The sequence below is a fragment of the Notolepis coatsorum genome (assembly GCF_963971535.1).
Source record: "Notolepis coatsorum genome assembly, chromosome: 4".
Classification (NCBI taxonomy): Eukaryota; Metazoa; Chordata; class Actinopteri; order Aulopiformes; family Paralepididae; genus Notolepis; species Notolepis coatsorum.
The window spans coordinates 68,842,577-68,866,185 of NC_140168.1; the positions used below are offsets into that span (position 1 = coordinate 68,842,577).

General features: G+C 48.6%; 1 protein-coding gene across 1 annotated transcript in view; it reads right to left on the bottom strand.

Annotated features, from left to right (window-relative positions):
* Positions 1 to 23,609, bottom strand: part of npr1a (natriuretic peptide receptor 1a) — a gene marked incomplete at its 3' end in the record, with an annotated part of 384,573 nt that overhangs the window by 179,393 nt on the left and 181,571 nt on the right. Inside the window, exon 4 of the mRNA XM_084312567.1 lies at positions 5,878 to 5,991. Within this exon, the coding sequence (XP_084168693.1) occupies positions 5,878 to 5,991 (114 nt within the window). The remainder of the gene's footprint in view (positions 1 to 5,877; positions 5,992 to 23,609) is intronic.

The window sequence follows — 23,609 nt, forward strand, 5'->3', positions numbered from 1 at the left end:
GATTTTTTTTTAAATAATAATAAATCGAATGTTGATTTAGAATTAGAATGCCAACGTAACGAACAAAGGTTCGTACGTTCGAACGTTTGGGCTCAGCCCTAAACCCAACCCACCTTCAAAGCTCTAAAAGAGCACCTACGGGAGGCCGCAATTCAAAACTGGCCACGGTAAATGTCCAACCCCCCCCCCCCGCCCCACCCCACCCAACCACCCCCAATGTACAGTCTCCTCCCCCTCTAATGTATATATTCTCTTTTAGAAACTCTGTCTGTAAATAAACAGTACTGTATATTTGTATATCTTGTATGTCATAAATGTCTGGATGTAACAGTACTGTATATTTGTATGTCGTGTATGTCATAAATGTTATGATGAATTGAAAATGGGGGACCCTGATGTAAACAAGACGAAAGTCTTTCTCTGGTCTGCATCCCCTTAACAATTGTGTGTATTGAGCCGTACTGTATTGTACCCCATTCTGCAATCTGTTAATATGTTCAATCAACTACTGCTTTACACCAACCCCCCTCAACAATGTGCTTCGTTCTTACCCATCCCAACACTTTCCTCCACCGGACCAGCTTTAAGCCATCCACGCCAGTTTGGAAGCAACCTCCACTACCCGCCTACGGCCACAAATATACCTGTCATGTGTCACTGTACATGGAGGCTTATGGAATTGTCAATCAGCCGTCAGGAAAGCAGAATTCATTACTGCCTATGCCTAAAGTCAAAACCTCCAGCTTCTGGCTCTCACTGAGACCAGATAACTCAACAACACATGCAGCATTATCTACAAACTATAACATCACTCACACCACAACCTTCCAGACGTGGTGGAGGCACTGGTCTTTTGACCTCTCCCTCATGGTCTACAAATGTAAGTATCTGTCTCTAATCAAGTTCAAGTTTCTTTATTAGTTGTCGTACAGAAGTACAGAATACTTTTATACAAAATGCTTCTTTCTGTTTCACTCCAGAGACTGTGCTAGGCAAAAATAGATAATAAAATAAGTATAGCAAGTATAAAATAGAAGTCAAGTACGTAGACAACAATTTTCAGTATATACATATATACAATGCTCTATGTAGAGTAGAAGTAACTGAGTTACCATACAATATACTATACAGTGCAAAGCAGAAGTGGGATGAGGTACAATTTAGGTACAATATCATTTACAGTAAGGTGTAATGAGGTATGGGTTGTAGTGCAAATTCTTTACAGATAAATATAAAGTGTGCTTAGGTGTACTAAAGTGGTTAAAGTGGGTGCTGCAGTGAGTTGTTTAAAGTGAGTGTGTGCGTGTGGATGTCCATTCAATCTCAGCATTGCTACTCTCTATCATCCTCCAGGTCCCCTCGAACACTTCCCAGACGAGCTGGACATGCTTCTAAGCTCTTTTTCAGAAGATGGCACCCCCACCTGCTTCCCACTCACAAAGCAGGCAGCTCCTTGGATCTCATATTCTCCCATGACTCCACCACGGTAACTCCCCCATCATGTATCAGACAACTTCTTTCACTAACTCTTATGCTTAACCCCAAACCATCCACTCCAACCCAAAATGTTTCATTCAGACGCAACTTGCGCTCCCAATCCCCCTCCACCCTCTCCTCCTCTACCTTTGAGTGAAACTTTCTCGGCTCTCCCCCCAGATACGGCAACCTCCACATCCTCAGCCCTCTCAACCTCTTTTGACGAGCTCTGTCCCCTCGCTGAGAAGCCTTCCCACCGTTCCCCATCCAGTCCATGGCTGTCGGATGCAGTGAGAGAAGAAAGACAGGTCCTGAGAGCGGCTGAGAGGAAGTATAGAAAGACACGCCTCACTGGTGACATCACCACCTAACCTCTTGTTAGCTTTCTCCAAAACCATTACTACTGCCAAAGCTTCTTTCTTTCACCATAAGACAATAAGGCCTCAGCTAAGAACCTTCGCAAACTGCACGCCACCATGTCCTCCCTCCTCACTCCCTCTCCACCCCCTCCCCCCTCCTCTCTCTCTGCCGAAGACTTTGCAATATTCTTTGAGAAAAAAGTGGAGAACATCCGCAGCTGCTTCTCCCAAGCCCCACCCAAATGCTGAATCAAGAACCTCATCCTTTACTCTGTCATATTTCTCTCCCATTACAGACACAGAGGCCTTGACACTGGTAACGTTAAACTGTCCCACTACATGCCAGCTGGAGCCGATACCCTCCCCACTCCTCCAAACCATAGCACCAGACCTCCTCCCATTCCTACCTGCAACCATCAACTCCTCCCTCAACTCGGGGGTAGTTCCCACATCCCTAAAAAGTTTTTTCACACCGTTCATAAAAACAACAACCATGAAATCACTTGAACGTATGTATTAAATCTGGGTAACATTATCACGTCTCATGCCTCCTCATATCATTGCTACAGTATGCCGATTATACTCAACACTTCCTCTCATTCCCTCCCTCAGATATCCATGTCTCTGAGCGGATCTCGGCCTGTCTGTCCGACATCTCTGCCTGGATGACGACCGACCACCTCAAACTGAACCTAAGCTAAACAGAATTGCTTCACCTGCCGGCCAAATGCTCCCCCCTGACTGACCTTTCCATCACAGTCGAGAATGTAGCTGTGGCCGCGTCCCCGACCGCCAAGAACCTTGGTGTTGTCCTTGACGACCAGTTGAACTTATCCGCTCACATCGACAACCAGAACCTGCAGATTCCTCCTGAGCAACGTCAGAAGGATCAGCCCCTTCCTGACAAAAGAAGCCACCCAACTCCTCATCCAATCAACAGTCATCTCCCGCCTTGACTACTGCAACACACCCAGTGGCGGCCGCCACTGGGGGGCGCTAGGGCGCCGCCCCCCCTCAGAACCTGCCCTGGTTATATGAGAGAATAACAAGAACAATTATTTTTTAGTTTTTTGTTTTATAGCCCTATAAATAATATAAACATGTTTAAAATGAATAATATTTACTAATTTTAAGTATGTTTGTGTTTCCAATGCACAATATAACGTTAATAAATAAAATAATAAATACTCGTTTTCTTGAACAGGAAGTGACTCACTTTTTTTTTTTTTTTTGGCCCGGGCTAGACGCGATAGCGCTCTGAGTGCGCGTCACTGTGTGATCGCTGTATCCGTAGCAGCCAATCAGTGCGTAACGCGTTGTGCATTGAAATATGACTATTATGTTGGAATCCGGGCGCGATTTGAAGCGGTCTAGGCAGCAGCAGTCAAGAATTTCTGTAGCCGCATTTCGCGGAGACGCTCTCTGATTGGCCGACGCCAGTATTTTTTTCCGTAGCAGCATTTCGCGGAGACGATCTCTGATTGGCCGAATCCACTTTCTAATGTTCCAATTCTAGCTTATTCTAGCTTGGTAGAGATAGTTGTGTTGTTGTGAGATGCAGCTGTTTGTCTTGGAGCGTGATGGCAAGTTCTTTCAACGGTTAGGCTTAGGCACTCTTTCAAAGTTGGTTAAGGTTAGAGTTTGTCTTAGAGCATGGCGATAGAACACCAGGTAGTTTGCAGGCTGTTCGAGGCGGACATGGACAAAGGCACTCACAGTACTTGTTGGCTATTAACAAGCTATATTATGGATGCAGTGTGGAGGGACATGCATGGACAATGGATGGACATCAACACAGGCTGGATGGACAATGCCATGGAGTGATTATACACTTTATCAACAAGCCCTTCTGCCAACAACAAGGTAGATTAGCGATATTTCTCTCTCTCTCTCTCTCTCTCTCTCTCTCTCTCTCTCTCTCTCTCTCTCTCAGCCACTCAGATAACGCTTCTCTCTCCCTCTCTCTCAGCCACTCAGCTAACGCTGGCTTCTCTCTCTCTCTCTCTCTCTCTCTCTCTCTCTCTCTCTCTCTCTCTCTCTCTCTCTCTCTCTCTCTCTCTCTCTCTCTCTCTCTCTCTCTCTCTCTCTCTTTCTTTTGGATTGAAAATGCGTGGATTATGGCTTGTTCAATATCGTCTATGTTTGAATGAATGAATGAATGAAAACTTTATTAACAGATTGCAGAATGGGTACAATACAGTACGGCTCAATACACACAATTGTTAAGGGGATGCAGACCTGAGAAAGACGTTTGTCTTGTTTACATCAGGGTCCCAGATTTTCGATTCATATCGATAGTTTAATAGCTAGCCTTGGCTCGTTTAACAATATGCAAAATATGTGTACAGCCCTGTACTCATACTGAAGTTATTCTTGGTATATAATACTACATATACTAGGTCTGATTGTGTAACGAATCGATTCCACGTCGCGCTGTATGTGAGAGAGAGAAGGAGAGAGAGGGAGAGATCTGAGTGTGTTTGGAGACGGAGCGAGTTTTGTTTCTAACTTTTCTATTTATATATTGTGTTTCAAGTTGTGAATTAGACTATACTTTATTTGACTGGTTGTGTGTTGTTGTAGTAACAGCTGAGCGACTAGTTCATACGAGCCGATTCATTGCCGTGAGCGTGAGTCGAATCGCTCACGTCTTGCCATGAGTCGGTTGCGTGGTACTGTACATGTTTGCAAAATGTTTTGGTATAGCGCCCCTAGTGGAGAGAGAACCAGCAGCCGCTACTGAACACACCGGTTGCGGGCCTTCCGACCACGGCCACCAAGCCTCTTCAATTCATTCAGAACGCAGCGGCCCGCCTGATCTCAAACCTACCGAAGTCAGCCCATGTCACCCCACTTCTCAGGGACCTGCATTGGCTCCCCATTGCCGCACGAATCCGCTTCAAGGCCCTCAACCTGGCATATCGTGTGGCGAAGGGAACCGCTCCCGCCTACCTCCGGTCAATGGTCTCTAACTACACACCCTCAAGACCCCTATGCTCTGCATCTTCTGGCTGACTCAGACCTACTCCTATCCGAGCTCCGGGAGGGTCATCAAAGAGAAGCTGACTATTCTCGGTCCTTGCCCCACAATGGTGGAACGAACTTCCCACCACAGTTAGGACAGCCGAAACCCATCCAATATTTCGCCGTCGACTAAAGACTCACTTCTTCAATCAATATCTGAAATGAAAAAATTAAAACGAACCCTAACTAACCTTACTGTCATGCACTTGTCCTATACTAACCTACACTGTAGCACTCAACACTTTGATGAACATTGTTACTCAGCTGATAGAGTTGTACCCTTCCTGCTGTTGTACAAAACTTGTAAGTCGATTTGGATAAAAGCGTCAGCTAAATGACAAAATGTAAAATGTAAATGTATTATTATTAGCATTATTACTGATAGAATATACTGCCATTCCACTATCCATTATTATTATGTTGTACTCTTATTATTACTATTTATATTATTATCTTTTTTCCTGCCTTTCCTGTGTGTTGTTTAGAGTTAGTGGGTGTTGTCTAGTGTTAGTGTGTGTTGTCTAGAGTTTGTTTGTGTTGTCTAGAGTTAGTGATTGAATTGATTGATTGAAAAGTTTATTAACAGATTGCAGAATGGGTACAGTACAGTACAGCTCAATACATACAATTGTTAAGGGGATGCAGACCACAGATCAGGGTCCCCCATTTTCAATTCATCATAACATATATGACACACACGACATACAGATAGACAGTACACTGTGCATTGGAATACTGACAAAGCCATACTTGGTCATTTACTGTACAACTGGGTTAGGACATTTGTAGGGGCCAGTTTCGAATTGCAGTCTCCCGTAGGTGTTCTTTGAGAGTGTGTTTGAAAGTGGGTAGTGATTCACATTCCTTTACAGTTGTCTAGAGTTAGTGTGTGTTGTCTAGTGTTAGTGTGTGTTGTCTAGAGTTGGTGTGTGTTGTCTAGATCTAGAGTTAGTGTGTGTTGTCTAGAGTTGATGTGTGTTGTCTAGAGTTGATGTGTGTTGCCCAGAGTTGGTCTTACCAGAGACTCCTGTATGGTGAAGTTGAACATGGTCATGGCGTCATTCTTCAGGTTGTTGACAAACTCCTTGTATTCGGGATTCTTGGGTTCATAGTAGGTCAGGATCTTCACACTCTGGAGACGGAAGATGATATATTACAATTATATCATACAAAACGTGTATTGAAATTGTTCAGATTTTTTAACCCTAGCCTTATTTCGTACCAATGATGATGTCCTTTCTCAGCACAATCCATGCTGTTTTCATACTAGCTCCGGAGTGTCAGCCACACAACAATACAAATGGGGTCAAGCTCCTGTCTGTACAAGCTGACTGAAGACAACTGAAAACTACTTTGTGTGCACCGAGGTGAGTACATTTCTGTTGTCCTCAGTCAGCTTGTACAGACAGGAGCTCGACCCCGTTGATTTTGCATTAGTTTGTAGTTAAATATCCAGAGCTTTTACTGTATCATTGAAGAAACAGGGATAGAGTCAACTGTCCCTTTAACCTCTTAAGCACGAGCAAATGGAAGATTGCTCCACTTCTACAAGGTCCATTTGCATGTTCATCGTATCTAGGGACATCTATGGAATGTATTCACAGTGTCAGAAGTAGTGTCTGTTACTATTACTGTTACTGCTTGAATAAATCGTAATGAACCAAAGGAGAATATAAATTATTATTATAATTTTTTCTTTTCATCTTTGATGGTGAATAACACCATGCTAACATTGATCAAAAGTGTAAAATTGCAATGCAATATGAAATATGAATATAGAATATCAGGCCAATAAATATATAAAACAAATCGTACGTCTATGGATCGGCCCAAATATTCTCTTTCTAATAGCAGAGTTAAATCTGGATTTAGTGCCACCAGGCACCCGGTAAAGGGCAGCAAAGACTGTGAAGGAAATCTACTGTAAGTACAGGTACTTTTGTATAATCCGCCATTTTTTACCAGATTGAGACAAGTTTTTTTCCTAGCCGTTCACAGAAAGGTAAAGAAACAATATACATTGTATTTTATGGCAATACCGTTGAGGTTTGTTCGACCTGTGAGATATAACACACGGACTGGGGAGACTGGGAGCAGCGTGGATTATGCCTTTCGGACATATAATGTTGGATCAATAGACACGATCAATATTTGAAATGGCGATCAGGAATTGGATTCATCTTTTCAGATGTGAGGTAAGGACTCTATGTTACTAATCTTGGGTTAATCCGATGTGTGTTTCTGACGTTGGCTGCAGGCAAAGCACTGAAAAGCAATTTTCAGCCCCCGCTTCTGTTCGCGCATGATAACACATAATACCGATAATCTAGCGTTATTTTCAGAACGATTCATAAATCAAGCGACAAATGGCACGATTTCTAAGGAAATACATTGAAGCACCGTTTGCTCGAGTTTCTTGAGATTAGACAGAATGCTCTGGAAATATACCGTAATTTTCGCACTATAAGCCGCACCTGAATATAAGCTGCAGCAGCTAAATTGAATGATGTGTACATATATAAGCCGCACTGGACTATAAGCCGCAGGTGTTTTAATGTTTAATTACAGTCTTCCCACCAGCATATACACAATACTGTCGGACAAATAACAAGAATTAACTCATTTACAAGTTGTATTAAGTTTAGCAAATAAGGGAACAAATAAATAACATTTCAATGCAGTACAAAAAAAAAAATATATATATATATATATATATTTAGATTTTTAAATTTTCGGGTTTGGTCACGTCGAGTCACATATAAGCCGCACCGTTATATAAGCCGCAGGGTCGAAAAATGGGGGGAAAAGGCGCAGTTTATAGTCCGAAAATTACGGTACTCTTATTCACCACGGTATAAAACGGAAATGTATGTATGAAAAAACAATCTGTTTTGTGCATGTTGACTGGAAGCAACTCATTGACAATCGACGGGTGTATTAGACCCATAGCTATAATATAAGATATATTTTAAGCACTCGCAAATGTTGCAGTCCCGCCATTGATTAAAGTGATGGTGCTCTAGCGCCCTCTGGCGCACCAACCCGTGGCGCTGAATGAGTTAATGTATCACGTAATTTCAACGTGGAAATAAGGAATATAAAAGCACACGTTGTTGAACTTGATCATGTATATTTATTAGAAGATGAAATGACAGCACTATGTTATCAATGACATTTATTAATATTATCAACAAAAGCAATACACATTTATAAAACGAGGCATATTTAGCCAAAATATGTTGCCAGAGAAAAAGGAAAGAAAATGCATTCACATGCACTTTTCAAGAATAAAAATAAACTAGACTTAATGGGAAGGGTGTGCTTGTACATTTGAACACAGTTCCATGATACGTGGCTGCATTGTGCTGAGAAAGAGGCTGAGATCTGTATATATTTTTTATTAATGTCAGTGCCGAAAATCCGGCCTCACAGAGGTCTGTTGATGTGAAGGGGACAAGCTTTCTCAGTGCAGCATTACACAACACTGGGTACTCGTTCCAGACTGATATCCAGAACATTGTGAGGGCCTGTCTAGTGAACTTGACTTTCAGTAGCCCGTCACACGAAAGATCAATGAGCGCCCCCTGCTCAGACAGTGGGGGACCTGTTGCGTCATGCATAATGAACGGATCGAGTTGTCCAAATTGTCCGTGCTCTCTTTTTTTCGGGAAAATAGTTCTGAAATTGTTTAATGAGCCCTTCTATGTGGCTTAAAAGATTTTTGCAACATTCTGTTCCTCCAAAAAGTCATCAAGCATCAAGTCATTGAGTAAATACCCCAAAATCTCTGCTGATTATCCTGGAGTGCCACAAACAGAGTTTCTTAATCCAGTGCGATCCAATTGCCAACAATAAACAAAGCATGTAGTCCTTTTTCGTTGATCGTTTTCAGCAGTTATATTTCGTATGGCATCGCTCCCGCTCTGAGCCTTACGAGATACTCTATATCGCCTGTGATACCTAATGTATCTCCCACGAACAAAAACACATGCACCCCACCTGTATGGGGCCCCGCCCCTTATGGTGGTACCACCCATATAATCATGACTCTGGTCATGACACACCCTTCCTCTATTTTCGTCCCAGCGTACTGGATGCTTTGCACCATGCGAGCTAGCGGAGTGAAAAGATTAAGGAAGATTAATAATGTTGGAAGCTTACCGGAGGTTGCTGGCCCCTGGCATCTTCGACGCATGTTTTCGGCGACACGACGGGCCTGTGATGTTCCTCGTTTGATGACTGCACATCGAGGTTCAGCTGTACAAGGCTGGCTGTCGGGCCAGCTTGTACTCAGGTAGGCCCTGTGTCTTCAGGCATGGGTATTAGTGTTAGTAATGCTGGTTTGTGTTGTTGACACAACCTTGTTGTGTGTTGGCGCCAGGGGCAAGATGGTTTGGTGAACGTTCTCTGCAGGGAACGGTTTCCAAGCTGTCTTGGGCGTGCTGCTAAAACATCTAAAGCTATGCTAACATGCTATCGCTACTGCCGCATGCTATCACTACTGCTAATTGCTATGCTGTTTTAATGTCTCCGCCGTGAGATGTTGTCACTCTCCCGCCTCTTGCCCGGTTCATCAATGAAGGTCAGTCGGTAGCTGTTGTGGGGTTTTGAGTTCTATTTACCTTTTTCGGGTAAATGGGTTGACAACGGGGTAGGTCGTGGCTAGGTTCTAGCCAGGTATTACCTTGTGTTCCGGCGGGGTTTGTTGAACGGTGTTCCCATCTGGGTTGGCGTCGGGTAGTGGGGCTATGGGTCCAGCCGACATGGTAAACATGTTGCGTGTCTGTGCACAGGCAATTGTTGTCTTGGGTTCCACATTGCCTGGCGTTAGGCTGCAGTAGTATAAGGGCAGGGCCGCTTGGGAGAAATGTGAGGCCCTGTGCGTTTTTAGACGCGAGGGCCCCCATCTCCTGGGGCGGCCCTGTGTAGAGGGCTATTGTTTCATTTTGTCACTCTGCTATGAGAAGGCTGTCTTGCTACAGCTTTCTCTCCTCTCAAACCATTCATACTGACGGTCAATCGGTATACTGGGGGAGTAGTGCGGGGGGGGGCTTTGTTTACCTTTTTTGGTAAATGGGCTAAACTAGGGCTGGTGTTCTGTTGTGAATATTTTGAATGAAGACGGGTCTGGTCCGTCTCCCCTTAAACTTTGTGTGTATGGGTTTGCTCATTCTACAGTTTTTGTGGTTTAGCTCTTTTATTCATTTAACCTTTTCATGGTCCACACCACAGTGGAGGGTGCTGTTTGCAATCACCACTGGTGCTCCATGTTAACGTCAGTCCTTTGTTTTTGATATATTGAAACAATGCCCCGCCCGGCCGACACCATGGTCGGCCTGGCGAGTGGCTGGTGGGCTGTTAAGGCTTGTGCCGCCACGGTATGGAATTGGCAACGATTAGAACTGTGTTCGAATTGGTGTTTTTTCTATTACAGAAATGGTGTCTGGTGGAGGGGCCTTGAGGGCCGGCCGACGTCGACACATCGCGCACGGTGTTGGTAAACCACTCCGTCGAGGATGTTGACGTTATTAGCTTTGACCCAGCCGCAAGCTATAACCGCTCAGGGTTCCCCTCTCCGCAGGGGATTTTGGTCTTCTGCTGGAGCGCGGGCGGTATTGTCCTAGGCCCTACACCGCCTCACACCGCGCAGCCAGAAGAAGAGAGAGCACGGCCTCGTCAGCGGCGATGACGGGGCCCTCGACAGGCGGCCATGTTTCCCCCGCCAGTGGTGCCCTGGTTGGAGAATCGACAGGGTATCGCGAGGCCGACAGTCTTGGCGGCCGAGGGATCGGCCATTTTGGGTGATTTCGGTGTTGGTAAACCACTCCGTCGTCATTTTGCCGCGAGCAGCCCGCTCCCCGTTCAATCCTCTCTCTGGTACCCCCAGAAGCGGGGCTCTGAGCGTTCTCCGTTGGCTGCGGGCCGCGAACCTTCATTGAAGCGTATGCGGCCCCATTCTTCGCTTCTCATGGAGACAGGGGCTGACACCCAGTTGATGGCTGAGCCTGGGTCTGTCCGTGAGAATGTTGTGCTGTCAAGCGGCTCCCACACCTTGAACTGTGTTGGTTGAGCCTGGTGTTACGTCTGTCAACTTAAGTGTTGTCAGCAGGGGGGCTCGGAACCTTTTGAGGCACACAGTGCGGGCTTCCCCGGCCTCGCCTTCGCCAGGCCAGGTATCATGTTGGTGCTCCCACTCCTGGAATATTGGCAAGTGGTCGCAGCTCACATGGTTTGGGGTGGTAGTGATATCACTGCAGGGCTACGGTGTGTAGGAACCCATGGGGGCCTTACACCTTGCATGTCCGGCTGCAGAACAACTCCTTCAGCATGTTCTGGAGGGGTGTTCAGTGGGGGGGCTTTTTTGATCGGAAGCCCCCCGTATCAGACAGGCCCTTTTCTGTCGGGGTTCCCCCTTGGGTGCGATTGCCTCGTGGGTGGTGTCAGGGTCAGGTGTTCCGACACGGAACGCGCTCCTCGCACGATTCCAGGGTTGTCTTCGCACAGCGGGGGGGACCGGGCCAACTATCTACAGTTCCTGGCGGACCTGCGCCACGTGACGGCGGGTGCGTTGGGAGTGTCGTCACATATGACTACGGCAGTACCATATGTCGAGGTAGATGGAGAGAACGGTGAGGCGGGGACTTGTGTTTACACAACCCCACCCGTTTTCAGGTTTGGTACAGACCCTGTTGTCGGGGTCTCCAGCAGGGACAGCTCTGGTCGACGAGATCCAATCTCTGTGGACGAAGCAAGCCATCGTCGTGGCGTTCTCCTCCCGGTGTTCTCTGCCCGAGAAGTCGGGAGGGAGGGGTGTAAGACCCATGCTGGACCTGTCCCATGGGAAGGTTCAGCATTTTTTGGATCGTCTCCTACCTGTTGAACACTGTCAGGTGGGGGTCTGGTTCTCCTCCATAGACCTGTAGGATGCGTATGCGCATCCCCGATCTTCCATCCTAGGGCTTACCTACGCTTCCTTTGCAGGGTTAGCGTATGAGTACCAGAGGCTGCCGTTCGGTTTTCTCTGGCTCCCCGCATCTTCACCAAGTGCGTGGAGGCCGCACTGGGGCCTCTGCGTCATCCGGGGTTACGGAGTGTTCTGCCCTGATGGCGTTCTGGTCCTTCGCGGTCAAGGTGGATCGTCAGGTCTCGTACCAGGCAGGTCTCTACCAGCCTGGGGTTGCTGTAGACTGGATGTAGAGTATTCCTCTTCCCAGTCAACGGTTGGAGGGCTATGGGCATCCATCTCAGAGCGTGTTGTCAACACGCTCGGGAGGTTCCGTCCTAGGACGGTTACGGCGCTGTCTCACGTCGCGTTTTCACCGACGCCTCCCTCGCTGGTGACGCGTCGGGCCAACGCAGTAGGGGGCAGCTGGCAAACCATGCTGCCCGGTCTGCGCTACGTTCAATGTGTTGGTGTTGAAAGCGGTCCTTCTGGTCCACAAATGGTGTTGATCAGGACGGACGATACGACGTCAGTGTCGTGTATCGACAGACAGGGAGGAGTACGCTCCCCCTGTCTGCACCAGGCGGCGGGCGGCTGGCTATGGGCGTCCTCCATCTGCGCGGCCTAAGGGCTCCCCACATCCCCGGCAGGGAGAATGTGGGTGCAGGTGTACTGTCGCGGGGCGGCCCTCATCCTGACGGGTGAGGATTGCGTCTGGACATGGCCAGGCAGGTCTGGGACCGATGCCGTGCCGCCAGGGATTCTTCCCCATACATCTGTTAGGTCAGTTGTTGGGACGGGTACGTTGAGGGGCGCAGGTCCTTGATCCTGATGGTGTTACCATATGGAATGCGCATGCTCCCTCCACTGTCGCGCTTACGCGGGCAGATGACGTATGTTCCAAGTGTGGTGTAAGGCGGGGGGCCAGGACTCAGTCTCCTGCCCCCTGGTTGCTGTCCTTAGTTACCTCCAGTCTCTCCTTGATAGACTGTCGGCTTCGACGGTGAGGGTATATGCAGCAGCTATATCCTCCTATCATGAGGGGTTTGAGGGGATGTCTTGTTCAGCCACCCTCTTGTGAAGCGTTTCCTGCTTGGCGCTCGACGCGTTAAGCCGGTGCAACGCTCCTTGGCTCCGACTTGGGATCTTCAATTGGTCCTCGGTCGGTTGTCCTTGGCCCCGTTTGAGCCGCTCGAGCGGGCGCCGTTGGGACAGCTGTCCTTCAGGACCGCGTTCCTTCTGGCTGTCACTTCCGCTAAACGCGTAGGTGAGCTCTGTGCTCTCTCGGTACGTCCAGAGTGCCTGTCTTTTCGGACCGATTGCGGTGTCACTCTGCGACCTAATCCTGCTTTCGTGCCTAAGAATATCCGGAGTTCCTTCCGCTCCCGGGATATTGTGGTTCAGGCGTTTCGTCCTCCTCCTCACACTGGTGGGTTAGATGCGGGCCTTCACCTGTCATGTCCAGTCCGTGCTTGGGGATTTACCTCAGCCGTACTCAGGATTTCAGGGTTACCGACCAGCTTTTTGTCTGTTACGGTGGGGCTCGTGCTGGTAAGGCACTGTCGGAGCAGCGCCTGTCCCATTGGTTGTGCGAGGGTGTTACCCTCTGCTACACGCTGGCTGGGCAGGATCCCCCTGGGGGCGTCAGGGCGCACTCCACTCGTGGGGTGGCTGCCTCTGCCGCTCTCCTGGGTGGGGCCTCGGTGGGGGCCATCTGTGCTGCAGCTTCATGGTCCTCCCCGGGCTCCTTTGTAAGGTTTTTCCTCATGGACATGACCGGGGGTTCTGTCTCCCAGGCGGTTCTGGGGTCTGTGGCCTTTCCTGCTTCCCGTCCTTTGGTCGGGTAGCAGGAGTGTATGGGTATGGGCCGCAGTGTGTTGAGTCACACGTGGTTCCGCCTGTACGGTGTGTTCAAGGGGTTCTGGCTCCCTCTTGTTCGCATTCAGGTGGAGTTGACTGCGCCCCCCCTTCGTTAGGAAGGATGGGGTGACAGGGCTCCCCGCACCCCTTGATGTGGGCTTACGGGTCCTCAGGGGGTACATCTGTCGGGTCTCGCACCCGCTCTTCCCCATTATCTCGTAAGGCTCAGAGCGGGAGCGATGCCATACGAAATATAACGATAGGTTATGTAGATAACCTAGTTATATTAGTATAGGCTAAGCTCCCGCTCTGCGCGCCCTGAGTTCCCTCTTGAGGGATCTTTTCCTGGGACGGGTTTTTGGCGAGGAAGGGTGTGTCATGACCAGAGTCATGATTATATGGGTGGTACCACCATAAGGGGCGGGGCCCCATACAGGTGGGGTGCATGTGTTTTTGTTCGTGGGAGATACATTAGGTATCACAGGCGATATAGAGTATCTCGTAAGGCTCAGAGCGGGAGCTTAGCCTATACTAATATAACTAGGTTATCTACATAACCTATCGTTTCCTCTGCTGCAAAATCTTAGTTTTTTTCTGAAAGAAAGTTAGCGGTTCCGTTTAAAATTCAGCATGTCTACTTTCCAAGTACCGCTGTAATTTCTTTGGCTTAAAGCTCTAGTTAGCAAGGATATTGTAACACAAAACACACTGTGGTCTGTTTAGTTTTAGTAGTGCTGGTGTCGTAGTGAGATGTGTATCTCTTAACGTTCGGTGGCCCTCATATGGGCCGTCACGCATGATTGCGCACGTCGCAGCACTTTGCGCTCGTCTGACGCACTAAAGACCAGACGTGGTGTCCGCAATTATACCTGCGCGGGATGTAGTGAGATGTGTATTCCATTGATGAAGGGGCGAGACATGGCAAATACACACAGCTGCCAGGTGGAAAACCCGATCTGAGTTGGGCTCATTGGTTTTTCGCTTGATTTTATTTTTTTTTTTTAATTGCCAATACGCTACCCCACTTTCACCTACCCGCGTACCCGTAGTTTGAGAACCACTGGTGTAAAGCAAGTAGAGGAGGGGGCTCAGAACACAGCCCTGGTGAGAGTGATGGATGAGGAGGTGCAGTTACCTGCTCTCACCACTTGGGGTGGTGGGGAGACATGTGTCACTTGGGGAGACATGTGGTAGTCTACACCAGGGATCGGCAATAGGCGGCCCGCGGGCCGACATTGGCCCGCCAGCAATAATTTCTGGCCCGTCAGATTATTTTGAGAATATGATATTTATTTTACGCGCAGGAAATATTCACTCGGGACGCCAGGGTGTCTTTTATTGTGAAGCTGTATCTATCTACCGGTAGTCATCAATAGCACTATAGCCAATTGAAATGCTAGAAATGGTCACGTGGACTGGGAGAACCAATGGAATAGTCCCTAACGAACTTTCACTTCCGCGTTCGAGATGGAGCGAGTAACAAATGTGTTAAAAAACAAAACAAACATCTTTGGATAGGGAAATGCAACAGGGAAATATAACGCTTCTTTTAATAAACAGGAGCCATACTTAAAATACGGGTTTATTGCAACAGGTCGGTGATTCTTGCGTGCCGAGCCGACGTCCTCTCTGCATAATATGTGGCGACAACAACAACGAGGAAATGGTTGTTATTACAACTGTGTTAAAGTTGGCAGATAAAGTAGCTGCATTCAACGCCAATCTGGAATTGGAGGGCGGCGAGTGGATATGTGACATGTTTCAAACATTAGCAGGGATTTTGGAGGACTGAACAACAAACAAGGTATGGTGAGTCGTGTTTTCATGCATTCTGTCTTCTGATCTGTTCATCACCCGCCGCGGTGATCTGCAACAGCTGATCTGCTGTTCATGAATGAATGAATGAAAACTTTATTTAACAGATTGCAGAATGGGTACAATACAGTACGGCGCAATACACACAATTGTTAAGGGGATCTGCAACAGCTGAGAGCTGTTCATGAATGAATGGATGAGTGAGAACTTTGTTTGGCGGATTGCAGAGTGGGTGCAGTGCAGTGCGGCGCAGTGCACACGGTTGTTGGGGGGATGCAGACCAGAGAAAAACGTTTGTCTTTTTTCAATATCAGTATATTAAATTAGCCATTGTTTTTGATCCTGGCCCGCGAAGCAACGGCTTGGGGAAAATCTGGCCCGTGGGCAAATCTAATTGGCGACCCCTGGTCTACACCCTCCCCAGACTGACAGAGGAGACATGTGGTAGTCTACACCCTCCCCAGATGAACAGAGGAGACATGTGTATGTGTAACTAGGAGGGATATGCAAAAAGACAAATTTCAATTGGCAATGAAATTATCTTCTTCTTCTGCCATTGTCCTGGTATTACAACTGGAGTTGGTCCCTGGGTGCCGCACTGATTAAATGGATCAATTCCTGGTATATGTAAAAATATAGTTGGCAAATAAAGAGATTCTAATTGTAATTCAAAATCCAACATCATTATATTTGGCTTGTAACAACAAAGTGTTTGTCTTTTCTCACCATGTAAATGTTGAACGTCATACTAACATGAGAAAAAAGAGCCGTATCTCAAGTAAGAATGGTAAATATATGTTGGATGTTCACGGAGCTCCTGTAGAACCGACCATCTCCTAAGCCAGGGGTTCCCAAACTTTTCAGGCCGCGACGCCTCTATACTTTCGACAACAAATTTGTGTTTCCGCGTCTCTGATTGGCCACACACGTTTCTGGTCATGTGACATGTGCGCCAATCGTGGGACCGCAAGTTTCTACACTGGTTAAGCTTAGGCGCTCTTTCGAAGTTGGTTAAGGTTAGAGTTTGTCTTAGAGCATGGCGATAGAACGCCTGCCCTGATTCCAAACTCTAACCTTAACCAACTGCGAAAGAGTCGCCTAAGCTTAACCAGTGATAAACTAGGCGTTAGGTAGTTTGCAGGCTGTTAGACCCGGAAATAGGCGCCGAACTTGCCGTCCCACGATTGGCGCACATGTCACATGACCAGAAACGCGCGTGGCCAATCAGAGCGCAAAACTCTAACGCGGAAACACAAATTTGTTGTTGAAAGTATAGACGCGGCCGCGACCCCCAAATAACGATGTCAGCGAGCCGCGACCACTATTATAGGAGGTACATTTTTTATTTTTTTTTATATAAATGGAAATGTATGGTTGAAACATGCACACGTTCAAACGCACACACACTAATAAGCATTGGAGGCTTTTAACCAGGGCCGGACTGGGGAAATCATTCAGGCCAGGAAATATAGTGCAAAATATAGCCCCAGTCAGGCCACTTTTTAAGCAGGGGGTCTGGGTCCCCCACCGGGAAATGTCTTGTTTCTTCATTTCCTGCATTCTGGTGCAGGACTTTTTTTTATTTGTACCCTTTAAATGCCAGTGTTTGTGATGGCATCACACATTATTGTTAAAAAACAGGCTAGCCTATGTATGATTAGCAACAACACTGATTTGATGGCATCACACATTATTGTTAAAAAACAGGCTAGCCTATGTATGATTAGCAACAACACTGATTTTGATGGATTTTCAGTTTTTTTGTAATGTCAGATTGAAAATAATACAATCTTTTATTCAACTTCAGCCCTAATCATAACACCACATATTCATTTTATAATTCTAACCCTTTAAATGCCAGTGTGTGTGATGGCATATATTTGCAATATATCAAATGCAAAGTAGGTTTTTTCTGGGGGGGATTATTACAGGCTAGCATGTGTCAATGATTAGCAACAACAGTTTTTTGTAAGGGTCCCGCCTCCGCCAATCACATGCGGCTCCTTTTGTGTGTGTGTGAGAGCAAGAGAGAGAGAGAGAGATAGTTCTCCAACTTGTGTGAGTTGCAGTGATCTCCTGGTTGTTCCCCACCTAGGTTATCTAACTATTGCGCTGCTGCAACTAGAAACACTGGCCTGGCCTGCTTCTAAGTTCAGTGGCCTGGCTGCATAAAAACAAAAAAACAAATGTTTTTAATTTTTTTAGAATTTAATTTTTAATTTTTTTGGAAATCATCTGGCAACCCTGACTTTGGGAACCCCTGTGCCATCATCACGCACCCCCCTATGACACTCACTCTATCATTTATCATTTGTATACAGAGTGTCTAGGTTTGTTGACTCAGTAGACCAAGGTTTACCAAGGTGCACATGTACTATTCCCTTGTTAGTGTTATTTTAAGCAACTTCAAAAAGCCAACGGCACGGCACCAGTAGTACATTGTAGTACATTCATTGTACGTTGTACTACTGGTGCCGTTGGCTTTTTGAAGTTGCTTAAAATAACACTAACAAGGGAATAGTTCACAGCTTTCAGGAAACCTTTAATGATGAGAGTCCCAGGGGAAACATATTGCTGCCTCGCCCATCTCCTCTCCTCTGAGTTGAGTTGTCTCTCAAGTTATTTTGTTTTCGGTAAATCGGAAGCTGACAACAACACATTCATCACGTAACAACGCTTTCAGTTCGAGACTAGACACAACATAAACTATAGTGACCACAACAGTCCCACACTGCGACATCACTCACCAGGATTTATTAGTTTGGTGGATGAGACAACAACTGTAACTGAGGGGTACAATTCCCTGACTGTATTAATCAAGTATGGTATCATTAAACCACTACCGTCTTATGTACATTATTCTGGCCATACCGTACACAAGTATATCAGATGAGAACACCTCCACAATGAAACGGTTTCCACACAAGTACTCGTTTAGAATATTTATTAGCAGCAAAGGATATTATATTACATTAATAGATGCGCTTATAAGGCAAAGGAATTATGCATAGGCAAATCAATAATGAATATTAGGAATTATCTATGGTACTCTGGGGAGGGGGGGTTACTACCGGTTGTAAGCCAGCAGGGGGAGGCAATGCTCTATGCAAAGTCAATGGGTCCACGGAGGCGATATTACTCCCTGTGTCAGCGGACGGGAGGCAGCCGCTGTACTCTCAGTATGCGAGCAGCACAGGTGTAAGCCGTGGAGCCTCTGGTCCAACAGAGACGGGCTCGAATGATGTCCCCACGGTAGATCCCACACAGCAGCGGGGTAGACGGTTCTCTGCTCCAGCAGCCCGGCCAAAGCAATGAAGAATAATAATAATCCTGCCGGAAAGGGCTCTGCTGTCGCCGGTGTAAATCCTCCGGTGCGCGGTGGTTCACAGTTGAACTTGACGTTAATACTATCCTATTTGCACACGGCTATAAGTGCTCTATGTAGACGCACAATTACTCACTTCACGTGGTCTTTGACTCGTAATGAAGGCTTTTACTAGTAAGGAGCGAACGATACGTTGAACAAACGTATTAGGATAACACGACTCTATTTTGGGGCAATACGGGCCCACTTCACCGCACGTTGCATAGTGGGTGAGGCGTCACTTGGGTAACTGAACTGAACAAGACTGAACTCCAACTCGAACTGAAAGGGAAGTTCTGTATTCGCCTACGCCATATTTATATGTACGGGGAATAAACGAGTGCCAGCCTCCTCACTGTCTCGTAGCCCTGGGCAGAAGCGGGCATGTTGAGACATGTCATGAAGGTAGCTTTGAAGTCGGCTCTAGGGGCACGGCACTGGCGCTGGTGGCACGCCATCCAATAGGAGAATGAAATATTATGGTCTGTAGGCTAAAGGGACATTCCGTGTATATGTACAAGGAATATACAAGGGATATCAAACGATATACAAATATTATGCAATATATATCAATCAATAAATACATATATTCGGTTTAATCTGACCCTTTGTAACAGCCGGCCCCTAATTAGTCCCACCTAATTAGCTAAGCAGAGACAGATTAACCGCACTGTCCACTACTCAATGTCCGTTGTGAGGGTAGGCAGGTCACAAAGTCATGGGGTCATGGTCGTCATTAAGCGAGTCGGGGAGCCTTGGCGACTCTATCAGCCTCGCCACGGGTCGGTTGTAGGTCCGCCCTTGGCCGAGCACTTCTGCCACTCTGACCTTTCCGTCGGCACCAGTGGTCACTTTGCTTACGCGGCTGGCCGGCCACGCAGCTCGGGGTAGTGACTGGTCTATGGTCATGACGACTGGACGGGATGAAGGGGGGCTTAGGAGGAAGCGGGCCTGAGACTGCTTTGATCTGTGCTTGGCTGTGCCTCCTCCTCCTCCGTCTGTTTCTCTTGTTTGCTCTGTACCCCGTCTGAGGAGGGGCCGGTCCCGGCCGCACCGTCAAGGAGTCGCTTGGGGTGCTGGGTTCGAGGTCAGCTACGTCTGGAGCGCAGCTGAGGGGGGTGGAGTTCCGAACTCCCTCTGGTACCCACGGTTCTCTCACGGGCCTCTCGCTTAATGTCAATAGCCTCTGCTGTACGGGGGAGAGGCCGGTGTCGCTCGCCTCTGTGTGTAGGCAGCGTGTAGACGTGGGTTGACTGTCAAGTCCGTAGAGGGGTCCCTGGAGCGTCCATCCCAGTCGGGTCTGAACCGCGACTGGGCATCCTTTGGGTCCGATGTGGGCCGCCTCAATTGGGAGAATGAGGTCCGCGTGGTCGGAGCCGATGAGCAGGGACGGTGTGGCGCCGTCGATAAGCGGTATAGGTAGTTGATGTAGGTGCACATACTTAGCCATCAGCTGTGGGATGGGGTAGGTGTACTGAGACAGGCCTATGTCGTGGCTGGTGAAGACGTTAGTTATACTATACTGCTTCTCGGGCTGGTCCACCGCTGCTATCTTGAAGGAGACCTTTTCACCTTTTATGGTCTTCTGGTCCCTTCTGATGGTGCGTATGGTCATGGTATCTTTGACACCCCGCAGGCCCAACTGGGCTGCTGCGGAAGCGAGGAGGAGAGTCTTTTCAGACCAGGACGGCGTAAGTGTCCAGGACCTTGTCCTCGTAGCTCAGGAGCACCCTGACCACTTTGAGGAGCACACGGGGGTCCCGCTATGCTGGTCAATGTGGAGCACTCCCGTGGGTGGTGACGTAGAATCTATATGGTGCGAGTCGCACCGTGACTCCCAGTGTCTGCCGTAGCAGTCGGGACACCAGGGAGCGGTCTGGTGGAACTTTGGTGCTGGTGCCACCGCCTCGGCATGGTACATTACCGCGACGGGCCCACTCTGTTGTCCTGGCTGACGCCTGTTGATGTCATGCAGGACCTCCAGGTGGGTGCCACCGCACCTGCTGCACTTCTTCTTCAAGCGGCACTCAGCTGCTAGGTGGCTGCGCGCGCAGCGGAAGCAGCGGCGGTGGTCCTTGATCCACTGACTCACCTCGTCCGTGGTCAGCTTCCCGAAGGTGTCGCATTGGTACAGCCGATGTTCTCCCTCACAGTACTGGCACTCAATCTTCCACTGGTCCTCTTTCGTCGAGGGGGTGTTGTGGTTCTTGTGCTGCGGTACTGATTCGGCTTGGTGCATAACGGTCACCAACCGGCGGTTATCCGTTTGTCCCCGAGGTCCGAGTCTTGGGCTTGGTCCACTCCATACGAACGTGTCGAGTCGTAGGCTACTGACCTCCCTGGCGAGGAACTCAGATAGGTCTAGGAGGGATGCCTCTGGACCGTTGGGGTCGCGGTAGTCTCTCTGCCGCCTGAAGCGCTCTTGTCGGGCGGGAGGGAGCTTCTCTAATATCCTCTCTACATTAGAGTTAGCGTACAGTTCATAGATACCCTTTTCCTTTTGGGACCCCAGCATCCCTACCAGGGACTGTACCTTGATAGACAGGTCATCTAACGCTCTGTTGTCTCTGGCTGGGGGGAGACGGTCAATGTCTCTTATCTCCTGTATCACATAGTCCCATACGCGTCCATAACGTTGGTCGAGTGCTGCTAGAGCCGCTGTGTATGGGGTAGTAGAGTTGGCATAGGCCAGCGCTATATTGTGCGCTCGGGGCACCTTGAGGTGCTTCAGTAGGATCGCATACTTGTACGGTTCGTCAGCTACATCTGACAACATTGTCTCTAAGCACATTCGTAGCTCCGTGTACTGTGCTCTGTTCTCATGGGTGAAGTCCGGGATGGTCGGTGTGCCAAGGTACGATGCCATGGATGACTGGCACATCGGTGAGCGTTGGGGAAGAGGCCTCCTAGGCGAGTCTCCCCGTGCGTGTCGTCTTGGGCTGGTACTTGGTGGGTACCGAAGGTCTGGTACCCAGGTGCTGTCCCTCGGAGCTGGCGGTGCGTCAAACTCACCCGTGAGTGGAGTCGGGGGTTTTTGTAGCGCAGGGCCTCGGGGCTAACTTCTGGGCTGTACTGGACCTCCTGGTCCAGAGTACGTTGCTGCTGGTCGGGGCTGTACTGGGCCTCCTGGGCCAGAGTACGTTGCTGCTGGTCTGCTTGACATTCCTCCTCTTCCTCCTCCTCTCCCTCTGCTAGGACCTGGAGTCTTCTGTTCAGTCTCTCGGCGTGGTCCGGTTCTTCCCGGTTGCTGGGTCTCGTATGGACCGGCCGGGGAGGGGGTTCGGAGACGTGGACAGGATCCTCCTGTTGGCGGGGTCCCGGGTCGCTTCGTCGGGTAGGGGAATGTGTCCTAGACCCATGTCTTGACGATCTCTGAGAGCTCCGTGCGGAGTGAGGGGGTGTCGCCATGGCAACCAGTTTGTCCATCAGCTCCGCCTGCAGCCGGTCGCGATCTGCCTCGCGCTGGGCATGGGCTGCGTCGCGCGCTGCTTCGCGCTGGGCATTGGCGGCGTCGCGCTGCGCATTGGCGCTGGCCTGGGCGGCGTCGCGCTGTGCGTTGGCGGCGTCGCGCTGAGCATTGGCGCTGGCATGGGCGGCGTGGAGCTGTGCATTTGCGACGTCGCGCTGTGCATTGGCGGCGGCGTGCTGTGCATCGGCGCGGCTTCTCTCAATGTTCTCTTCTGTCTGGAGGCGTCTGGTCTCCAGTCTTATGTGGTCGTCTTCACTCCTTTGTTGCGCCTGGAAGCGCTCTCGCTCGCCTGCAAAATGTTCGCGCTCGCGCGTCTGTTGCGCTTGAAGTCGATCGCGTTCAGTGGAGGCTGCCAGGGTGGCGATGAGTGCTTGCGCCAGCATCTTGTCCGCCTCGCTGGGGGAAGACGCCGTTCGGGGCGATCGGCTCCCGGCAGTACTTGTTGGAGATCCGTTCTCCTGTTGCGTACCGAGGAGATCCATCTCCTGGGTGCGCGTCTCTTCTTGTGGTGGGTCGGGTTCCATCCCGGGAGGGCTTTCTTTATCCTGGAGCTCTCCGGGGACTACCTCGTCGACGTTGTCTGGGGATAAAGTCGTGTCAGTTCCCTCCTGGTCCCCACCGTGAGCTTGGTCAGTTACATTAGAACCCACTAGGGCCTCTGTTGGCGGGGTAGCCTGGTTGATAGGGTCGGACATAATTTTACTATCCGCTTTAGTTATTTTATCCGTATTTAATTTCCCTTTAAAGCTAGGTATTGGACTGACAGCGTATGTCTCTAGATAGGGAGGTGGCTGCCGTCTGCGCTGCGGGCGATCTAGCTTAGGAGAACCGTTTGTGGAGTGTTCGTCATCGGCCATGTCAATATTAATATTATATTAATATTACGCTAATTATCTCCGGCTCGAAGGACCAATTGTAACTGAGGGGTACAATTCCCTGACTGTATTAATCAAGTATGGTATCATTAAACCACTACCGTCTTATGTACATTATTCTGGCCATACCGTACACAAGTATATCAGATGAGAACACCTCCACAATGAAACGGTTTCCACACAAGTACTCGTTTAGAATATTTATTAGCAGCAAAGGATATTATATTACATTACTAGATGCGCTTATAAGGCAAAGGAATTATGCATAGGCAAATCAATAATGAATATTAGGAATTATCTATGGTACTCTGGGGAGGGGGGGTTACTACCGGTTGTAAGCCAGAAGGGGGAGGCAATGCTCTAGACTCACATGTCTCCTCTGTGAGTCTGGGGAGGGTGTAGACTACCACATGTCTCCTCTGAG